Source organism: Coregonus clupeaformis, chromosome 1 (genome assembly GCF_020615455.1).
Source record: "Coregonus clupeaformis isolate EN_2021a chromosome 1, ASM2061545v1, whole genome shotgun sequence".
In the NCBI taxonomy this organism is placed as follows: domain Eukaryota; kingdom Metazoa; phylum Chordata; class Actinopteri; order Salmoniformes; family Salmonidae; genus Coregonus; species Coregonus clupeaformis.
The window spans coordinates 69,360,225-69,382,362 of NC_059192.1; the positions used below are offsets into that span (position 1 = coordinate 69,360,225).

General features: G+C 41.0%; 2 protein-coding genes across 3 annotated transcripts in view; both read left to right on the forward strand.

Moving 5' to 3' along the window:
- Window positions 1-1,493, forward strand: part of LOC121572023 (proline-rich protein 12-like) — a 45,455-nt gene extending 43,962 nt beyond the window's left edge. For both annotated transcript variants that reach the window (XM_045222497.1, XM_045222498.1), the window contains exon 15: window positions 131-1,493. In XM_045222497.1, coding sequence (XP_045078432.1) covers window positions 131-265 — 135 coding nt within the window. In that variant the 3' untranslated portion in view covers window positions 266-1,493. The remainder of the gene's footprint in view (window positions 1-130) is intronic.
- Window positions 1,494-6,021: 4,528 nt separating this feature from the next.
- irf3 (interferon regulatory factor 3) lies at window positions 6,022-17,049 on the forward strand. Its single transcript, XM_041883889.2, has 10 exons — window positions 6,022-6,216; window positions 6,940-7,112; window positions 7,360-7,528; window positions 7,781-7,833; window positions 7,931-7,991; window positions 8,174-8,377; window positions 10,466-10,556; window positions 10,678-10,964; window positions 13,755-13,879; window positions 15,408-17,049. Exons 2-10 carry the CDS (start codon window positions 6,948-6,950, stop codon window positions 15,531-15,533), a joined length of 1,281 nt encoding a protein of 426 aa, XP_041739823.1. The 5' UTR covers window positions 6,022-6,216; window positions 6,940-6,947; the 3' UTR covers window positions 15,534-17,049.
- The last annotated feature ends 5,089 nt before the right edge of the window (window positions 17,050-22,138 follow it).

Genomic DNA, 22,138 nt, shown 5'->3' on the forward strand with positions numbered 1-22,138 from the left:
CTAGAGACACATGTACTTCTATTTTTCAAATAGACATACTATTACCATAGTCAAAATATATATTGTGCTTATTTTTGTGTTTCCTTGGCAGACATCATATATTGAGTTTATATTCTGTCTTCCCCGGCAGACCAACACTATAGAGCAGGCAGCTGAGGACCCTGGGCAGGAGGAGGTGGTGCAGCAGTGTATGGCCAACCAGGGCTGGCTGGACACCCTCTTCAACTCCTTCATCGAGCTGCTCACACTCAGCACCAAGGCCTGAGAGACAGACCGAGGGGAAGGAAGATGGAAAGAAAGAGGGCGAGCCAAAGAACACAAGGCACAGAAACTAGGGCCCCAGAAACGGAGAGGTGGGTGAACGAGTGGAAACGAGGAATAGAGTTGTATAGAGGCCCCATCCCACCTGGAGTCGTGTGGGTCTGACAATTTGAAAGGCCACTCTAGGAACAAGAAGGTTGGTAGGTGTGACCTTGGAGAGTGACTTCTCCTTAGTTGCTCAATTACTAAAATATAGAAATTACTTGACCTTGAGAATGGATGATGACCCCACAGGAGCTGGGGTCGTCCCTGATGGGTCAAGAGAGGAGACTGACCAATCAGGAGACAAAGACCAACGTTAGGGGTCACAGAGAAAAGACAAGGCAAAAGGAGGAGCTATTGCACCAAGTCACGGAGGGTTGTCATACTGACATTGTAAAACTGCGTCAGTCCAAAACGGTTCAGAGAGAATCTATTAGTTTCGTTTTTACATAAATTATATTTTAAAGACTATAACGGCTTTTAACAAGTGGACGTGGGCGAGAATGCTTTTTAAAACATTGCATTAGAGGAGTGCTGTGAGCGGTGTGACTATATGGGCTTGTCTGTGGAAAGGATGCAACATAAAGGTGTTAATTCTCTTGCTCGCTCTGTGACAGTAGTCGGCAGTACCGGCGCGCTATGTGGTAGTATATAAACACATTTGTATTATTTATATGAGGTTTTTAATATAAACTCTCACAAGCGCTGGGATGCCGCCTTAGCATTTGAAGTAACATTTTTCACAGGTTATACATAATATTGTACACCCACATATCCGAGCTGTCTTCCTTTTTTTTCCTATACAAAAGATGGGAGGATGAGACAAACGCAGTATCAACTGTCTGTAAAAGGGGAGAATGGGAGAGTATATTTGAAACTTAGACATTGTAGTGCTTTAGTTCATTCATCAGAATGATGCAGGTTCAAAGTGAAAGAAACTAATAACCGTGTCCAGTTCCCTTACATGAGTGGTTATAAATAAGTAATATTTAAAGAGGAAATAGTCATTTCATTTTTATCAGTTTGATGTTTGTGCATATTACTATGTTTCCAAAATAAGTAAATCAAATGTTCCTTCGAAAGAAAGTCTTTGTGTAAATATTGTACAGTTCTTGACACATTGTTTTCTTCTGTACATTAACCCTGTATTTGAAAAACAAATAAAACCTGCAAAGGACAATTTGTTGAAATCAATGAATGTATATGAAATGCAACAACTCCTCCGCTATGCTGATCCTCAACACTCGGGCCCCACAAGGGTGCATGCTCAGCCCCCTCCTGTACTCCCTGTTCACCCATGACTGCGTGGCCACGCACATCTCAAACTCAATCATCAAGTTTGCAGACGACACAAGTGGTAGGCCTGTTTACCAACAACGATGAGGTGAAGGCCTCTCCCTCAACGTCAACAAAACAAAGGAGCTGATTGTGGACTTCAGGAGACAGCAGAGAGCAGGTGAAAAGCTTCAAGTTCCTCGGCGTGCACATCACTGACAACCTGAAATGGTCCATCCACACAGACAGTGTGGTGAAAAAGGTGCAACAACAGCACCTCTTCAACCTCAGGAGGCCTGTTCACCCCACTACCATCTAGGTAGTGGGGTGAACGAGACAGAAACGCGGTATCAACTGTCCCTCGTTCCACGGAGGGAAGTGTGTGCCCGGGTTTTCACTCCTCCCTTGTACTTGATTGATTGAATTAAGGTCACTGATTAGTAAGGAACTCCTCACCTGGTTGGCTAGGTCTTAATTGAAAGTAAAATACAAAAACCAGCCGACATTAAGCCCTCCACGAAATGAGTTTGACACCCCTGATCTAGAAGGCAGAGACAGTACAGGTGCATCAAAGCTGGGACCGAGACTGAAAAACAGCTTCAATCTCCAGGCCATCAGACTGTTAAATAGTCACCACTAGCCAGCCTCCGCCCAGTACCCTGCCCTGAACTTAGTCACTGTAACCACCCGGTACTCTACCCTGCACCTTAGAGACTGCTGACCTATGTACATAGTCATTGAACACTGGTCACTTTAATAATGTTAACATACTGTTGTTTTACCCACTTCATATGTATATTACTGTATTCTAGTCAATGCTCATCCTGTATAACTACTGCTGTATACCAGGGACATCACTAGACATTCAGAACATCCGGGGCTCAGCCCTGAAGACCAGGGGTTGACTCCGGGGGAATTAATATTAATTCAATGGATTGTGGTCAGTAAAACCATGGAATATGGTGTCAGTATACTATTTTTAATCTATTAGCAAGTACAAAGTACAAGTGCATAACTACATCGTAATTTTCCATGAATTTCTTTGGGGGAAAGTATTTATCATTTTGTTGCAATGTTTTCATAAACCATGTATAATATTTGATTGTTAATAAAAAAAGCCTCATGTTGATTTTGGTCACATTACTGTTAACTAATGCGAGCTAGTCATGCTGTGCACATTGTGCAGTTCCAAAATAATCCAAATGGTGGCAGCCTAAACCATAAATTAATGTTTTGCATGAAAACTCGTTACGTGCAATATAGCAGGATTGGGATTTTAGACTGCCATCCTTTAAATTATGTTGAAACTGCATAAACTCACAGCAGTGGGTTTGCATTATAACTAGAGTGGGGTGTGGGGGGACAACTTTTGCAGTTCAAACGCACACACTAAACACGCTTGAAAATCATGATTTTATAATATTTGTGTTAAATCACAACCCAAGGTCAAGTAGCTACAGGACAATATTTCCACCTAATTAATTACACAAAAACAAATACACCCCAGCCAACACTCCTGTATTAACACTTCACCATTTTACACACATGTACATACTAACATACAATCCTTTCTCCAACTAAATATTCACAATGTTCGCGAGTTATATTACACAGTACTAGGATGTTAGTTCATAAAGATGAGAAATTAAACAAAATGAAACTGTAGGAGCAAACCTGTCTATGACTTCACTCTTTCCCAAGTGTGTTAGTATGTATATATTTGTCAATTGTCATGATGCATTCTATCTTGGGTCATTGGGCTCCTAAGCCAGGTATGTAGACTGTCTTAATGCACTGAAAGATCTCTCACATCTGTTAAATGGGATGGTCAGTGCGGCCTGTATGATTGCCTTCAGTGATGGGAACATATCAGGGTCTAACAATATATACACACAGGGAAAAAATTTTTTTAGAGGTAATGTTTAGCAATGACTACTTCCTCTGACTTGAGAGGAATATGCCATGTTTGTTTTATGTGGGCCTGTCCTGTGTTCTCGCCCTGTCCTGTCTGCTCCCCTCTCTTCCTTGCTGTCTGAAGTTCTGCTTTCCTCGATCTCCTAAATTATTACAGAGACGGCATAATATCAGTGCCGTAGCAATATGGAGTATTCTGAACAGACAAACACACAGAGAAGCAATATACGCACACACACACACAACATGAACAACAGGCAAATAATGTTTACCTGAATTGAGCTAAAGGTAAAATCCGGGATAATTTCTGTTCCTTAATGATATTAGCAGTTCACTCAATCTTTAACCTGATTAACGTTCAACTGTCTTACCTTCACTAACCACAATACCGGTGTTTTCTGTCGATATAGCAACAAAACAATATCGAAATGCATGCAACCATGGGGCAAAACCGATGAGGTTGGCTTAGATTGTTAACATGTAAGCTATATTTCGTCTCCAATGTTTATTGAAAACAAATACATTTGCACAATGTACACTTGTTTCAAATACATCATTACAGTTGTTGGTAAGCTAGCTAGCGAATATTAGCCATATTTGCATTGACATGAAATCAGTCAAAACACCTCAAAACAAGATGATATGAATAACATGATGAAATAAGCCACTTATGATTCCCCACATGGCAGTGTCATTCTTGCTAGCAATCTGGCCATCCAGAATCACAACAGGCTGATTTATGCCCCATGCCATGGAAGCGCGCACATCGTTTTCGTGACGTTGTCAGCCAACCCATCTATGTAGCTAGATGCAAAATATGTATTGTAAACACACACAATCTATTCACTTACTCCTGCAAATACAACAACCGTCTCTGTGTTTGCTGAGCTGCATCTTCAATTCCGTAAATCCATCTTCTATAAATTGGCAAAGAAATTAACTAAACTATCCAGCTTTGTTTTTTCAACACCTTATTGAGCTGACGTTACCAAAAGTAGCTAACGTCATGTTAGCCTTAAATTAGATAGCTTTCTTTATTAGTATTTTTTTTGCATATTTTGACAGTACTTAGACAGTAATTGGTTAGTTAGTGATACTTTGTCGGGTGGTGAACAGAGCTCAGGCAGTTGGATTCAGTGTCCAGATAGCTAATCAATAACTGTACTGTCAAAACCCTGCTCATAAAATTGTCTAGGTTGCTAATGAAGCAGCACTGCTAGATAGACTGGGTAGTCCCTCACGTTAGTTAGTTAGCTTAACGTTATCTGTCAGTGCAGCGTTTGAGTCAACATGTTGAAATGTAAATTACTCGAATCTGGCTTACTGTGAGGTCAATAACTCTAAATAACATCATCATGGGCTAACAAAATGTGCTATAGTAATAACAACCTAACCAAGTTTACCTCCAGTTCTCCTCATCTTTGCGCCACAGAACAATGAAACACATATTTCACGGGATTTTAAATATGAAGCATCCGCTTGGCATTTCCACTGGTGGGCATTGGGAGAAGATGGATTTTGCCCAAAAGTCTGCACATTTTCTCACCGATGAAACATTTGATCTCAATACAGTTTTCTGTTCCCAAAACTAGAATATGTTGTGAACAGAGTGGACTAAGGTTTGTAGACTTTACCCTTTGCAAAAGTTTTAAAAAATCGCGTTTAGAAGGAGTGGAAAGGCAAATTGAGCTATTGCACACGCGCACTTCACAAAGTAGGCGTTCCCTAACGGAAATATACAGATTATGATAGAACGCGCCAGTAGGATCTCGCTAGCTCGTGCTTGGCTCTGCCTCCCTCCTTGCTTGTTCTGCCCACTATCGCTCATTTGTTTCCATTGAAAACGACCGGCTGTGGTCTATCTTGGTTTAGTTATACAAATATTTGTCAGAGAATGAACAGTCCCCACGCGCGCCGAAATATAATTTTTGGGGACAAATCAAAAATGACTTTGGAAAACCACTTTGACTCCGCCTCCTAAAGTGCCACCGTACACAGAAATGGCAGCACTAAAAAGACAGGGCAGGCCAGGGCTCATGTTTGGAGTATTCATTGCGGTGTGTAATGCAGTGTAGCCTACAGTAGATTGTTTTACACCATCTCAGCAGGTCAAAAGACTCGGGGCTGAGACAAAATCATTCGGGGCTGAAGCCCCGAAAGCCCGGGTCTGGTGACGTCAATGCTGTACACACCTTTTAAATTCTTATACTGTCCATATTCTCTATATACACACCATCATTATACATATATATTTATATTCCGGACTCATTGTTCGTTCGGATATTTGCTTGATTTCTGTCTTTTTTATTTTTTGGATTTGTGTGTATTGTTCGGTATTACTGCACTGTTGGAGCTAGAAACATAAGCATTTCGCTGCACCTGCGATAACATCTGCAAAATAATTTATGTGTAGGCGACCAATACAATTTGATTTCATTTTGAAATAGTGTAACTACGCCACCTAGTGGTATTGGATAGATCACAAAAGGGAAGTTACCTCAGAGCTGTTTGTGACGTAGAAACTGGAAAACGAAACTGAAGACACGGGATTTCCCAAGAAAGCCTTAGAAAAGTCGCTTGATAGGACATACATATACCTCATTTTGAATTTGATGGCAGTTTCTGTAGGCACGGTCGATACACACTTGACATTTTTTGCATAATATATCTAAGGATAATTACCAGACTGAGCTTTACTTTAACCCAGACAATACTGATTCGTAGGTAAGAGGACCTTTAAATGTGCAATTCTTTGTAGGTGCAATTCTTTTTAGCGTTACTCAATCTAATGCAAATGTAAATTCGCTAACGTTACCAGTGTGTGTGTGTGTGAGTAATCTCTGGTAATATGATTGGTTACGGTCCTGAACTAGCAATGAGTAGCTAGGATTATGCGTAACATGCACAATGGATACATTTATGATACAGATATAGTAGTTGCATTTCTTTAAAATCCATAATCTATGATACACAGCCTAAACCAGAATCATAGCAGTTTTTAAATACATAGATACATCCATAGATGTGTAATTTATGTGTGGCATTTGTCCAATTATTTTTACACAAAGCATATGAATACTCAACCCCTGTTTATAATTTTCAATGCGAATGTACCGTCTAATCTGAATGCTAGGCTATATTTTGATTATCTCTGACTTTAAAAAGCTTGCATTTTTGTAATATGATGACCCCTATGACTGTTACTTTAACTTTTTTTCATTCTATCGCTTCTATCATTTGCAGTCTGTGTATGTAAATGCATGTGTCTTGCTTTTTCATCTTTTTTAAAGAGTAAAAAATAACAACGATTTTTTTTTTCCTTAATAATTTAGGTATGTGATTTACAGAAAGATACTGACTATACTGACCACCTTTTATTTTATACATATTGTCCCCAGTGGACACAGGCTGTCACAAATTAACAATGCTCTTCTTTAACCCTTTTAGATTCAGAAATGTCTCAATCCAAACCGCTCCTCATCCCTTGGTTGCGGGAACAGATAAATAGTGGCCAGTACCCAGGGGTTACCTGGACCAATCAGGAGCGAACAGAGTTCTGCATCCCATGGAAACATGCTTTGAGGCAGGATTCCTGCAGCGATGATGTACTTATTTTCAAGGTAAAGTCAATATCTCACTCTTCACTTAAAAAATAAATAATAACAGTGTTACTCACCATTTACTGCTCCCAATGCTTAAAGGAAAGTTCCTCCCAAAAACTATATTTTGGTACAGTATTTGTTTCATTAGCCCATTGTTTATAGTCCCAAAATGTGTTGCATGTTAGCAATCAAGTTTTCAAGATATATAACTTTCAAAATACAGAAATACAGCTCGTATGATACAGCCCCCACTTCTCCTCCTTAGGGGTGGGCTGAGGTTAGCAATGGCAGGGCTCAAGGCGACCCCTCCATCTGGAAGAGAAACTTCCGTGCTGCCCTCCGAGCCAAGGGGTTCAAAATGCTCTTTGACAACAAAAATGATGCAGCCAACCCCCACAAACTGTTCCAGTGGCCAGATGAGGCACCCACGGGAGGTAAAGCACCAACCAAAAAAACAAAGGGAAAACAACAATTCAATGCTTGAATTATTATTAAAACAATGACATATGGATGTGACATAGGAGTGAAATTTGAGCAAATACAACACGTTCTCTTTAATTTACAGTAATTGGCCAAGAGGTAAACATTTAGTGAAAGTTGCAACAATATTACAGTATATCTAAATGAGATGAAATTACACTCAATCTTTTTGTTTTCTCTCTCTTCAACCTTGTCCATCTCTAAAGGATCTCAGGACCCGGAACCTGATCTGTATCAAGATCCCAGTCCATTACAAGAAGTGAGTGTGCTTATAAGAATTCTCACTTCTTGTGAATGAAATGCAGTGCCTGTACTGTAAAATCTTTTCTTCTTTTTCCCCACCTCTGCTCTTTTAGAGTCATGGTCTACCATCTTTTGATGACCTTTACTGTACAGCAGAAGAAACTGTATACACAGGTAATGCAGATAAAAGTTTAACGTGACAATTTAATGACAAGCTTTCAGGAAATGTATGATGTTTAATGCAATCTAAAAGTCTGGAGAAGTAGGGTAATTTTACATTTATGAAATGTACTATGTCTCTTTTGTTATCTCATGTTATGTCTTCACTCATAATCTTTCCCACAACTACTCACCAGCGGAGGGGATCTCCACCACTTTCAACCAGGATATACTTCAGGAATGTCTGCAAGGGTTGAACATGGAGGATGCTGTGGGAGGAGCCATGTTGCCCGAGCAACCAGTGTATCCAATGGATGGAGTCGTTGGTGGTGCCCATGAACAGCAGGTGGTGGAGCAGTTCACAAATACATTGTCCAGAACCATGGTGGGCGAAAATTTTAGTAAGTTATGGATATTATTTGATTACTACTTGTGGTTGTTAGAATTGAAGAGCAGTTAATGCCAATTGGCTTCTCTTCACACAGTAGTTGGTGTCTATATCCTAGAAAAAGGTACAGTGGGGAGAACAAGTATTTGATACACTGCCGATTTTGCAGGTTTTCCTACTTACAAAGCATGTAGAGGTCTGTAATTTTTATCATAGGTACAGTTCAACTGTGAGAGACGGAATTTAAAACAAAAATCCAGAAAATCACATTGTATGATTTGTAGGTAATTAATTAGCATTTTATTGCATGACATAAGTATTTGATACATCAGAAAAGCAGAACTTGATATTTGGTACAGAAACATTTGTTTGCAATTACAGAGATCATACGTTTCCTGTAGGTCTTGTAGGTCTTGACCAGGTTTGCACACACTGCAGCAGGGATTTTGGCCCACTCCTCCATACAGACCTTCTCCAGATCCTTCAGGTTTCGGGGCTGTCGCTGGGCAATACGGACTTTCAGCTCCCTCCAAAGATGTTCTATTGGGTTCAGGTCTGGAGACTGGCTAGGCCACTCCAGGACCTTGAGATACTTCTTACGGAGCCACTCCTTAGTTGCCCTGGCTGTGTGTTTCGGGTCGTTGTCATGCTGGAAGACCCAGCCACGACCCATCTTCAATGCTCTTACTGAGGGAAGGAGGTTGTTGGCCAAGATCTCGCGATACATGGCCCCATCCATCCTCTCCTCAATACGGTGCAGTGTCCTGTCCCCTTTGCAGATAAGCATCCACAAAGAATGATGTTTCCACCTCCATGCTTCACGGTTGGGATGGTGTTCTTGGGGTTGTACTCATCCTTCTTCTTCCTCCAAACACGGCGAGTGGAGTTTAGACCAAAAAGCTCTATTTTTGTCTCATCAGACCACATTACCTTCTCCCATTCCTCCTCTGGATCATCCAGACGGTCATTAGCAAACTTCAGACGGGCCTGGACATGCGCTGGCTTGAGCAGGGGGACCTTGCGTGCGCTGCAGGATTTTAATCCATGACGGCGTAGTGTGTTACTAATGGTTTTCTTTGAGACTGTGGTCCCAGCTCTCTTCAGGTCATTGACCAGGTCCTGCCGTGTAGTTCTGGGCTGATCCCTCACCTTCCTCATGATCATTGATGCCCCACGAGGTGAGATCTTGCATGGAGCCCCAGACCGAGGGTGATTGACCGTCATCTTGAACTTCTTCAATTTTCTAATAATTGCGCCAACAGTTGTTGCCTTCTCACCAAGCTGCTTGCCTATTGTCCTGTAGCCCATCCCAGCCTTGTGCAGGTCTACAATTTTATCCCTGATGTCCTTACACAGCTCTCTGGTCTTAGCCATTGTGGAGAGGTTGGAGTCTGTTTGATTGAGTGTGTGGACAGGTGTCTTTTATACAGGTAACGAGTTCAAACAGGTGCAGTTAATACAGGTAATTAGTGGAGAACAGGAGGGCTTCTTAAAGAAAAACTAAAAGGTCTGTGAGAGCCGGAATTCTTACTGGTTGGTAGGTGATCAAATACTTATGTTATGCAATAAAATGCAAATTAATTACTTAAAAATCATACAATGTGATTTTCTGGATTTTAGTTTTAGATTCCGTCTCTCACAGTTGAAGTGTACCTATGATAAAAATTACAGACCTCTACATGCTTTGTAAGTAGGAAAACCTGCAAAATCGTCAGTGTATCAAATACTTGTTCTCCCCACTGTATATAATTTGAAATTGTAATATGTGGGCTTGCCAATGTTAATAGTTTCAATGCTTATAGGGGTGCTCAAGATTGTGTTCAGCAGGCATTGTAACCAAACGTTTTTGCAACAGAAAACACAATCTGTGTTCTACATGAACAAGTTGAACCTCCTTGTTCCCTCCATTTCAAAATGTTTTTTCTCTACTGAAAACAACCCTGGTTTATAATGGGAGTGCCACTCCCGTGGGCTTACCCATAGTTTCAGTGCTGTATCTAGACACTATATGGTCATGCACAGAACACTGTATCTTTCCCCAGGTTTAGTTGTTCCTCCTCTCATCTTGACAACAATCTATTATTTTCCTTTCTTCCCCTAGAGACTCATTTCAGGGTGTCTGTGTACTACCGGGGAGTGAAGATGCCTGAGCAGCTGGTTGAGAATGAGGCAGGGTTCAGATTAGTCTACAGGTAAAATGGCATATAGCACAGCTAGGCTACATGTTTGTCATTTTTTTGTCTATTGTGTTTTTGATTATGAACCCAGGACGATTAGCCCTGATGGACTAATAGGTATCTCTGTCTCTACTAGACCTGAACTCACACAACCGCTTCTGGACCCAGACTCTGGCCTGAATCTGGTCTCTCTGCCCAGTCCACCACCTGTCCGGGATGAAACCCAGGCCAAACTGACCCAAGATATCCTGACTCTCCTGGGAGAGGGCCTGGAGGTGGGAGCCTCAGGGTCCATCATCTACGGACTCCGTAAGGGTGGAACTAAGGCCTTCTGGAGCTTTGACAAGTTTGACAAGAGCAGGAGGCCCCAGGCAGTGTCCAAATTCCCGGCGCCACTATATCAGGCCAAGGACTTCTATGGAGGTGAAAGAGGATAATATACACTACCAGTCAAAAGTTTGGACACACCTACTCATTCAAGGGTTTTTCTTAATTTTTTACAATTTTCTGCATTTTAGAATAATAGTGAAGACATAAAAACTATGAAAAATACACAAATAGAATCATGTATTAATCAAAAAAGTGTTAAACAAATCAAAATATATTTTATATTTTAGATTCTTTAAAATAGCCACCCTTTGCCTTGATGACAGCTTTGCACACTCTTGGCATTCTCTTAACCAGCTTCATGAGGTGGTCACCTGGAATGCATTTCAATTAACAGGTGTGCCTTCTTAAAAGTTAATTTGTGGAATATCTTTATTTCTTAATGCGTTTGAGCCAATCAGTTGTAGGGGTGGTATACAGAAGATAGCCCTATTTGGTAAAAGACCAAGTCCATATTATGGCAAGAACAGCTCAAATAAGAAAAGACAAACGACAATCCATCATTACTTTAAGACATGAAGGTCAGTTAATCCTTCTGCGATTCATTTAGAATTCAAGGCACACTTAACTAGCATGGCTACCACAGCATTCTGCAGCGATACGCCATCCCATCTGGTTTGGGCTTAGTGGGACTATCATTTGTTTTTCAACAGGACAATGACCCAACACACCTCCAGACTGTGTAAGGGATATTTTACCAAGAAGGAGAGTGATGGAGTGCTGCATCAGATGACCTGGCCTCCATAATCCCCCGACCTCAACCCAATTGAGATGGTTTGGGATGAGTCGGATGGCAGAGTGAAGGAAAAGCAGCCAACAAGTGCTCAGCATATGTGGGAACTCCTTCAAGACTGTTGGAAAAGCATTCCAGGTGAAGCTGGTTGAGAGAATCCCAAGAGTTTGCAAAGCTGTCATCAAGGCAAAGGGTGGCTATTTGAAGAATCTCAAATATAAAATATATTTTGATTTGTTTAACACTTTTTTTTTGGTTACTACATGATTCCATGTGTGTATTTTTCATAATTTTTATGTCTTCACTATTATTCTACAATGTAGAAAATAGTAAAAAATAAAGAAAAACCCTTGAATGAATAGGTGTGTCCAAACCTTTGACTGGTACTGAAAACTGAGACAGATTAATTTTTTTAGAAACTTCTTAAAGGGGAAGTTCAGTATTTATTTATTGTAAGATGGTTCCTCAACCTGAAAGTAGTCTATGGGCCAGGAGAAACTGTAGTCCATGTTTCAGCTTCACCCAGTACAAACTTCAGCTAACTTTAGCCACCGCTAGCTAAAGATCAATGGGAGTGATAGGAGCGACCTTGCAATTTTCAAAACGGATTGGCTGTGTGACCAGATTATCTGGACACCTCTTCCCGATAGCTAAACAGCCGTCCGTACCTTCTGCGCATATGCTACTTCACACACTATTTTTCTACATAGCTCCCCTGCTCCCTCTGCTGCTGCTTTTGGCTCTCTTCCTGTTCTCATCCTGTTCTTTGTCTGTTGTAACTATAAATGACATGATCGCATTTTTCTCAGGTGCGGCCAAAACTCAACAGCGCACACCACTAGGCAAAATATGTGCTTTGTTTGAAACAAAACACAGGTATGCAACAGTTTGTTAACACCATCTGCTAAAAGAAATCGGTCACGAAACAACACTGTACATAATTCAAGAAGATCTAAATATATATTGCCATGAAACTGATTGAGATTATATGGTTGCCATGCAGATGCTACATGGACATTTCACTGGTAAAACGTAAAGAATTATAATTCACGATTGACAGTAATAAAGGGGAAGGGGGAGCAGCGGCTACGTAATTTTTGTTTGCCTAAAGTAACTCATGCGCAGAAAGTGATACGGTTGTTTAGCTCTGGAAAATAGTCGTCCCCCCAGGGTGGAAAACCTTTAACGGTTGCCCATATCCATCGATTTTTAGCTAGCAGTTGCTTAAGATAGCTGAAGTTTTTAGTGAAGAAAACCTAACCACGGATTAAGCCCAAATCACACGGGTAGTGTATTTTTTTTTTTATATGCGTGTGAACGAGTGTGTTTACGCTGGAAATAGAATGGATGGGAGTGAATAAGAGAAAACAGACAGGCCGTGGGCATCAACTGCGTCACGAGCTGAATTGTGTTTCGGAATTATATATCACATTGTCAATATCATTCCTTGTCGGTATCACTGTTGCTTACAGCCAATTTGATTCATACAGTTCAAAGTGCATGGTTATTGAGTGCCTTGGTTCAAATGAATCAAATCTGGTCTAGAGATTGTGTGGGTCGTTTGTAGAAAGGGAATTCAAGGAATTGTTATGATCTTCCCTACTTAGCTAAGTAAAATTGTATGGTTAAAAAATATATTGGGCTGTAGGCTATGGTTTAGGCCTATCTGACAAATAGGCTACCTATTTGAAAACAATGCAGCAGCCTACCTGTGTTAAATTTGATGGGGATATAGCCTAGGCTACGGCTGGGAAACTTGAGGAATGAGGTAACTCCGATTTCAAGAGAGAGTACAACTTTTTAGAATTACTTTTCATGACAACGCAGGTGTACACTACGCTGTGTATGTGAATTAATGCTTGCGACTCTCTCACGCACAAATTCACGCCATCGACGGACGTCCCCCGTGTGATTTTGGCTTTACAGTTTCTCCTCGCCCATAGACGACTTTCAGGGTTAGGAAACATCTAACATTAAGTTGTAAAATACTGAACTTGAGAGTGAGTGAGTGAGTGACTCAGTCTTTCAGGTAGATGTGTAGTTCTCTGGCACTGACCTTCAAATCCCTTCACCCTCTTCCCTTCTTTCTCCAGGGCTGTTGAAGTTCATGAACAGTCATGAAGGAGAATGTCCCCCCTTCTCTCTATTCTTCTGTCTGGGAGAGAAGTGGCCAGACCCGGACAACAGACCCTGGGAGAAGAAACTGGTCATGGTCGAGGTGAGACACACACACAGTCATCAGCAGGCCTTGTGAACTTGGCATAATTTTGTTTAATAATGCATAATTTCTGTTATCTTGCCATCCTCCTCCAGCTTGAGGACCACCTACGCTTGTTAGTAACCTACGATGTGCACTATTAGCAGTTGTGACAAACGGAGCGGTTTCTGTTTTCTTCCTCCGGAATCTGCTCTACGGTTGGGGCTATTTAGCTATTATGACCCTATTCCTGAAAGTTGAAACTCTCAGGAACATGTACATGTCTGCTATTTCTCTATACGACGTTCCCAAGCCGTGCAGAACACATTAGAAGGGACTGACAAAACCTTTTCTACACACACAATTATTACCTGATGATCATCCCTGATGTTTTCCCGAACTTTCCAATACCTTTCTGATGCATTTCACTCACCTTTTGATGAAAATATAAATTGTTACACCTTTAACATATTCAAGTCATTTGACATATTTTCTTATTAGCCTTATAAACATAGAAACCTGGTTGCAGTTTGTATCTGTGCTAGAATGGTTAAAAAGGCCAAAAATATATCGGTATTGGTCGACATCGCAAATAAAGCTAAACGGATATACACTACATGACCAAAAGTATGTGGACACCTGCTCGTCGAACATCTCATTCCAAAATCATGGGCATTAATAGGGAGTTGGTCCCCCCTTTGCTGCTATAACAGCATCCACTCTTCTGAAAAGACTTTCCACTAGATGTTGGAACATTGCTGCTGGGACTTGCTTCCATTCACCCAAAAGAGCATTAGTGAGATCGGGTACTGATGTTGGGCGATTAGGTCTGGCTCATGGTTGGTGTTGGCCAGTCAAGTTCTTCCACAACGATCTCGACAAACCATTTCTGTATGGACCTCGTTTTGTGCACAGGGGCATTGTCATGCTGAAACAGGAAAGGGCCTTCCCCAAACTGTTGCCACAAATTTGGAAGCACAGAATCATCTAGAATGTCATTGAATGCTGTAGCGTTAAGATTTCCCTTCACTGGAACTGAAGGGCCTAGCCCGAACCATGAAAAACAGCCCCAGACCATTATTCCTCCTCCACATTATTCCTCCTCCACCAAACTTTACAGTTGGCACTATGCATTCGGGCAGGTTGTGTTCTCCTTGCATCCGCCAAACCCAGATTTGTCAGTCAGACTGCCAGATGGTGAAGTGTAATTCATCACTCCAGAGAACGCATTTCCACTGCTCCGGAGTCCAATGGCGGCGAGCTTTGCACCACTACAGCCGACGCTTGGCATTGCGCATGGTATCTTACGCTTGTGTGCGGCTGCTCGGTTATGGAAACCCATTTCATGAAGCTCTCCCGACAAACAGTTATTGTGCTGACGTTGCTTCCAGAGGCAGTTTAGAACTCGGTAGTGAGTGTTGTAACCGAGGACAGACTATTTTTACGCGCTTCAGCACTCGGCTGTCCCATACTGTGAGTCCGCCCCTGCACACACTTCTGTTTTGTTTTCTCTGCATGTGTTTTAACTCATGCGCTTTCTCTCTGTCAGGTGGTGTTAACCGCTCTGGAGCTACTGAAGTCAATGGCGGTGGAAGGTGGTGCCTCCTCTCTGCAGTCTGTGGAACTGCAGCTGTCCTTGCAGGAGTCCCTGCAGGAGATGATGGACTTGTGCTAAAGAGGGACTGATCCACCTATAAGGGTTCGCTGTGGAATATGTACAAATACTGAGTATCCCTTCTATCATAAATGTCCACTCGGCATTAGTCACAATGTTTACTATTTTGTATGACCATATCGGATCAACTGTTCAGTACCAAATCAACAGTATGTGAGGGGGAATGGGTTAAATAAGCATTTAAGCTTCATTGTAAACATGTCTAATAGGGATCCCCACTCTGGGGTTTGGGGTTTTTCTTCTCATGTTGTTTATTGATACTGTTATCAACAAGGCATGCAGGGCTCTAAACTGCGACTATTGTGGTCGCATATGCTCCTAAAATATTTTGCTGGCAACCTGGAATTTTATTCCAGGCCTAGAAAAATAATCACGCAGATAATAATTGTTGTAATGATTAGACTTCGCTGTACCGTTGTTTCCTAGTGCCTTAGAGAAAAAAGCCTGCACAGATTAGTTAGCGTTATAGTTGCAACTTGCACCATTACTAAGCTAAATCGAAACTGATCGTTTCTAGCCCAAACAGTTCAAAAGATTAATTAATTTACCCATGTATACCATAAGACATGAACAGAATGCGTCAGTGATTCGTATATGTGCGGTTCGTGCATATGTCTACCACCTTGTGTAGCCATTAGCGATACTAATGATAACTGCCTTCTGGTAGATGGAAATGCTTTCCCAAAAACCTTCTCAATTAAAATGAACTACTACAAAGTAGCCTATGCCTACCTGGCAGAAACATATCATGATGATTTCCATCAACCCATTGAGAAAGGGAAAGTTGTACTGAATGCATTCAACTGAAATGTGTGTTCCGCATTTAACCCAACCCCTCTGAATCAGAGAGGTGCGGGGGGCTGCCGTAATCGACATCATCAGTGCCTGGGAAGCAGTTGTTGTTGGGGGTTAACTGCCTTGCTCAGGCAGAGCGACAGATTTTTATGTTGTCGGCTTGGGGATTCGATCAAGCAACCTTTCTGTTGCTGACTCTGCACACGTGGACTCCAGAAACACCGCTAACCAAACAACAGTCTATGTATTGCTATAGGTGCATGTTGCTACACTCAAAAATGTACATTTCTTAGATTTTTCCCAGACCTCAAATGTGCCCTCCTGATGTGGTTTAATCTCAATCAATTTTAAAATCCACTTTTCTGGTGCTCCTACATTTTATGTTGTGCTCCTGACTTTTTAAAGTTGTGAGCACCAGTGCTGGATTATTCATTGAGGATAAATAGAGGTAATGCATAGCCATGGCATCTATTGCACTTAACAGTCTTAATAAATAATAACCGTAATATGGTACAATGGATTTCACAACTTTATTTAAATGTTTACTGGCCAATAGCATAGCATGTATGTATGAGATTCAATGCATCACTCATAATAACAATCTCATCTCGTTTTCAAAACCACTCGGTATCTCCATAAGACTAGACTTAACTGTATGCTGCTATGAGACTAATTCAGAATACAATAAATAAAAAATACATTTAAAACGTGTTTTAATCTACATTCTTCACTCTGTATTGTCATTGTAGCTGTCCAAAAATACAATTGATGAAATATTGATATATTTACACAGCTTCCCTTCAGCATTCACTCCCATTGGCTGGATAATGTTGTCCCTGTGGACCAATGAGAAGAAATCATGAGCGAGAACAGTTATCAAAAACAGTAGTGCTGAATTCCAAATCGACCCAAGGCACTTGTAGATTTGAGAGGATTGGTAAAGCATTATGATAAAAGGCTGGGTTGAGATGTCGCCATATTGCTTCCACCTATCCAAACCTCTCAGATCTGTAAGCGTGGTACATACTTCCTTCTTTTCACTCTGTCAATTAGGTTTGTATTGTGGAGAAACTACAACGTTGTTGATACATCCTCAGTTTTCTCTTATCACAGCCATTAACCCTCTAGAGATGCTACTCCTCTTACACCGCTTAAGCTAGAAAGGCCTTTCAAACTTTAAAATGTGTAAACTGATCTGGATTAGGTTGCTTGCATACAACTTTTTGATACTATTTGTACTTTTTAAAGTATTCAAAAGTATGAATACTTTCTGAAGGGGTACAAACAGTGAGTCCATGCAACTTATTATGTGACTTATTAAGCAAATATTTACTTCTGAACGTATTTAGGCTTGCCATAACAACAGGGTTGAACACTTATTGAGTAAAGACATTTCAGCTTTTCATTTTCAATTAATTTGTAATTTTATTTTTAAACATTCCACTTTGACATAATGGGGTACTGTGTGTAGATCAGTGACACAAAATCTCAATAATAAATGTTAAATTCAGGCTGTAACACAACAAAATAAGGAAAAAGTAAAAGGGTGTGAATACTTTCTGAAGGCACTGTATATAACATCTCTATACTGTATCCAGTGAATCGGATATCTCTATAGGCCCACTCCTATTATGTTCAGAAGGCTTTGCTTATATGTGGAGCCAAGGGATGGTATTGGCCATGTGATGAGCGGTGCCTGGTTTCCTCTAGACGTGACGCTTGGCATAGAGTTCAATCTTGGTTTCATCAGACCAGAGAATATTGTTTTTCATGGTCTGAGTGTCCTTTAGGTGCCTGTTGGCAAACTCCAATTGGGCTGTCATGTGCCTTTTACTGAGGAGTGACCTCCACCTGGCCACTCTACCATAAAGGCCTGATTGGTGGAGTGCTGCAGAGATGGTTGTCCTTCTGGAAGGTTCTCCCATCTCCACAGAGGAACTCTGGAGCTCTGTCAGAGTGACCATCGTGTTCTTGGTCACCTCCCTGACCAAGGCCCTTCTCCCCGATTGCTCAGTTTGGCCGGGCGGCCAGCTCTAGGAAGAGTCTTGGTGGTTCCAAACTTCTTCCATTTAAGAATGATGGAGGCCACTGTGTTCCTGGGGAGCTTCAATGCTGCAGAAATGTTTTGGGTAACCTTCCCCAGATCTGTGCCTCGACACAATCCTGTCTCGGAGCTCTACGGACAAATCCTTCGACCTCATGGCTAGGTTTTTAATCTGACATGCACTGTCAACTATGGGACCTTATATAGACAGGCGTGTCCCTTTCCAAATCATGTCCAATCAATTGAATTTACCACAGGTGGACTCCAATGAAGTTTTAGAAATATCTCAAGGATGATCAATGGAAACAGGATGCACCTGAGCTCAATGTCGAGTCTCATAGCAAAGTGTCTGAAATACTATTTTTTTTATATAGATTTGAAAGAATGTATAAACCTTTTTTCGCTTTGTCATTATGGGGTATTGTGTGTAGATTGATGAGGATTTTTGTATTTATTTAATCCATTTTAGAATAAGGCTGTAACGTAACAAAATGTGGAAAAGGGGAAGGGGTCTGAATACTCATTCATTAGTTTTTCTGCCAGATGGTGAAGCGTGATTCATCACTCCAGAGAACGTGTTTCCACTGCTCCAGAGTCCAATGGTGGAGAGCTTTCGTGGAGATTGCATGGCTGTGTGCTCGATTTTATAAACCTGTCAGCAACAGGTGTGGCTGAAATAGCTGAATCCACTAATTTGAAGGGGTGTCCCAATACTTTTGTATATAATGTGTGTATAAACACTACCAGTCAAAAGTTTGGACACACATACTCATTCAAGGGTTTGTCTTTATTTTTACTATTTTTTACATTGTAGAATAATAGTGAAGACATCAAAACTATGAAATAACACATATGGAATCATGTAGTAAACAAAAAAGTGTTTATATTAATATATTTTATATTTGAGATTGTTCAAATAGCCACCCTTTGCCTTGATGACAGCTGGGATGAGTCGGACCGCATAGTGAAGGAAAAGCAGCCAACAAGTGCTCAGCATATGTGGGAACTCCTTCAAGACTGTTGGAAAAGCATTCCAGGTGAAGCTGGTTGAGAGAATGCCAAGTGTGCAAAGCTGTCATCAAGGCAAAGGGTGGCTATTTAAAGAATCTCAAATATAAAATATATTTTGATTTGTTTAACACTTTTTTGTTTACTACATGATTCCATATGTGGGATTTCATAGTTTTGATGTCTTCACTATTATTCTACAATGTAGAAAATAGTAAAAATAAAGAAAAATCCTGGAATGAGTAGGTGTGTCCAAACCTTTGACTGGTACTTCATATATATATATATATATATACAGTGAGGGAAAAAAGTATTTGATCCCCTGCTGATTTTGTACGTTTGCCCACTGACAAAGACATGATCAGTCTATACATTTTATGGTAGGTTTATTTGAACAGTGAGAGACAGTATAACAACAAATAAATCCTGAAAAACGCATGTCAGAAATGTTATAAATTGATTTGCATTTTAATGAGGGAAATAAGTATTTGACCCCTCTGCAAAACATGATTTAGTACTTGGGTGGCAAAACCCTTGTTGGCAATCACAGAGGTCAGACGTTTCTTGTAGTTGGCCACCAGGTTTTCACACATCTCAGGAGGGATTTTGTCCCACTCCTCTTTGTAGATCTTCTCCAAGTCATTAAGGTTTCGAGGCTGACGTTTGTCAACTCGAACCTTCAGCTCCCTCCACAGATTTTCTGTGGGATTAAGGTCTGGAGACTGGCTAGACCACTCCAGGACCTTAAGCTACCTTCTTGAGCTACTCCTTTGTTGCCTTGGCCGTGTGTTTTGGGTCATTGTCATGCTGGAATACCCATCCACGACCCATTTTCAATGCCCTGGCTGAGGGAAGGAGGTTCTCACCCAAGATTTGACGGTACATGGCCCCGTCCATCGTCCCTTTGATGCGATGAAGTTGTCCTGTCCCCTTAGCAGAAAAACACCCCCAAAGCATAATGTTTCCACCTCCATGTTTGACGGTGGGGATGGTGGTCTTGGGGTCATAGGCAGCATTCCTCCTCCTCCATACACGGCGAGTTGAGTTGATGCCAAAGAGCTCGATTTTGGTCTCATCTGACCACAACACTTTCACCCAGTTCTCCTCTGAATCATTCAGATCTTCATTGGCAAACTTCAGAGGGGCCTGTATGTGCTTTCTTGAGCAGGGGGGACCTTGCGGGCGCTGCAGGATTTCAGTCCTTCACGCGTAGTGTGTTACCAATTGTTTTCTTGGTGACTATGGTCCCAGCTGCCTTGAGATCATTGACAAGATCCTCCCGTGTAGTTCTGGGCTGATTCCTCACCATTCTCATGATCATTGCAACTCCACGAGGTGAGATCTTGCATGGAGCCCCAGGCCGAGGGAGATTGACAGTTCTTTTGTGTTTCTTCCAACTGTTGTCACCTTCTCACCAAGCTGCTTGGCGATGGTATTGTAGCCCATTCCAGCCTTGTGTAGGTCTACAATCTTGTCCCTGACATCCTTGGAGAGCTCTTTGGTCTTGGCCATGGTGGAGAGTTTGGAATCTAATTGATTGATTGCTTCTGTGGACAGGTGTCTTTTATACAGGTAACAAAATGAGATTAGGAGCACTCCCTTTAAGAGTGTGCTCCTAATCTCAGCTCGTTACCTGTATAAAAGACACCTGGGAGCTAGAAATCTTTCTGATTGAGAGGGGGTCAAATACTTATTTCCCTCATTAAAATGGAAATCAATTTATAACATTTTTGACATGCGTTTTTCTGGATTTTTTGTTGTTGTTATTCTGTCTCTCACTGTTCAAATAAACCTACCATTAAAATTATAGACTGATCATTTCTTTGTCAGTGGGCAAACGTACAAAATCAGCAGGGGATCAAATACTTTTTTTCCCTCACTGTATATATATTTAAATATATATTTACACACACTACATGACCAAAAGTATGTGGACAACTGCTCGTTGAACATCTCATTCCAATATCATGGGCATTAATATGGAGTTGGTGTTGTGGAAAATTATCACTATACTTATTAAAAATCAATGTTCTTCCAGAGTTTTTGTAGATTCAAGATAGACTTTATTACACAGATTAACGGAAGCCGAGATGGTCTGCTCTCCGTTTATACAGTGGGGAAAAAAAGTATTTAGTCAGCCACCAATTGTGCAAGTTCTCCCACTTAAAAAGATGAGAGAGGCCTGTAATTTTCATCATAGGTACACGTCAACTATGACAGACAAATTGAGAATTTTTTTTCCAGAAAATCACATTGTAGGATTTTTAATGAATTTATTTGCAAATTATGGTGGAAAATAAGTATTTGGTCACCTACAAACAAGCAAGATTTCTGGCTTTCACAGACCTATAACTTCTTCTTTAAGAGGCTCCTCTGTCCTCCACTTGTTACCTGTATTAATGGCACCTGTTTGAACTTGTTATCAGTATAAAAGACACCTGTTCACAACCTCAAACAGTCACACTCCAAACTCCACTATGGCGAAGACCAAAGAGCTGTCAAAGGACACCAGAAACAAAATTGTAGACCTGCACCAGGCTGGGAAGACTGAATCTGCAATAGGTAAGCAGCTTGGTTTGAAGAAATCAACTGTGGGAGCAATTATTAGGAAATGGAAGACATACAGTGGGGAAAAAAAGTATTTAGTCAGCCACCAATTGTGCAAGTTCTCCCACTTAAAAAGATGAGAGAGGCCTGTAATTTTCATCAAAGGTACATGTCAACTATGACAGACAAAATGATAAAAAAAAATCCAGAA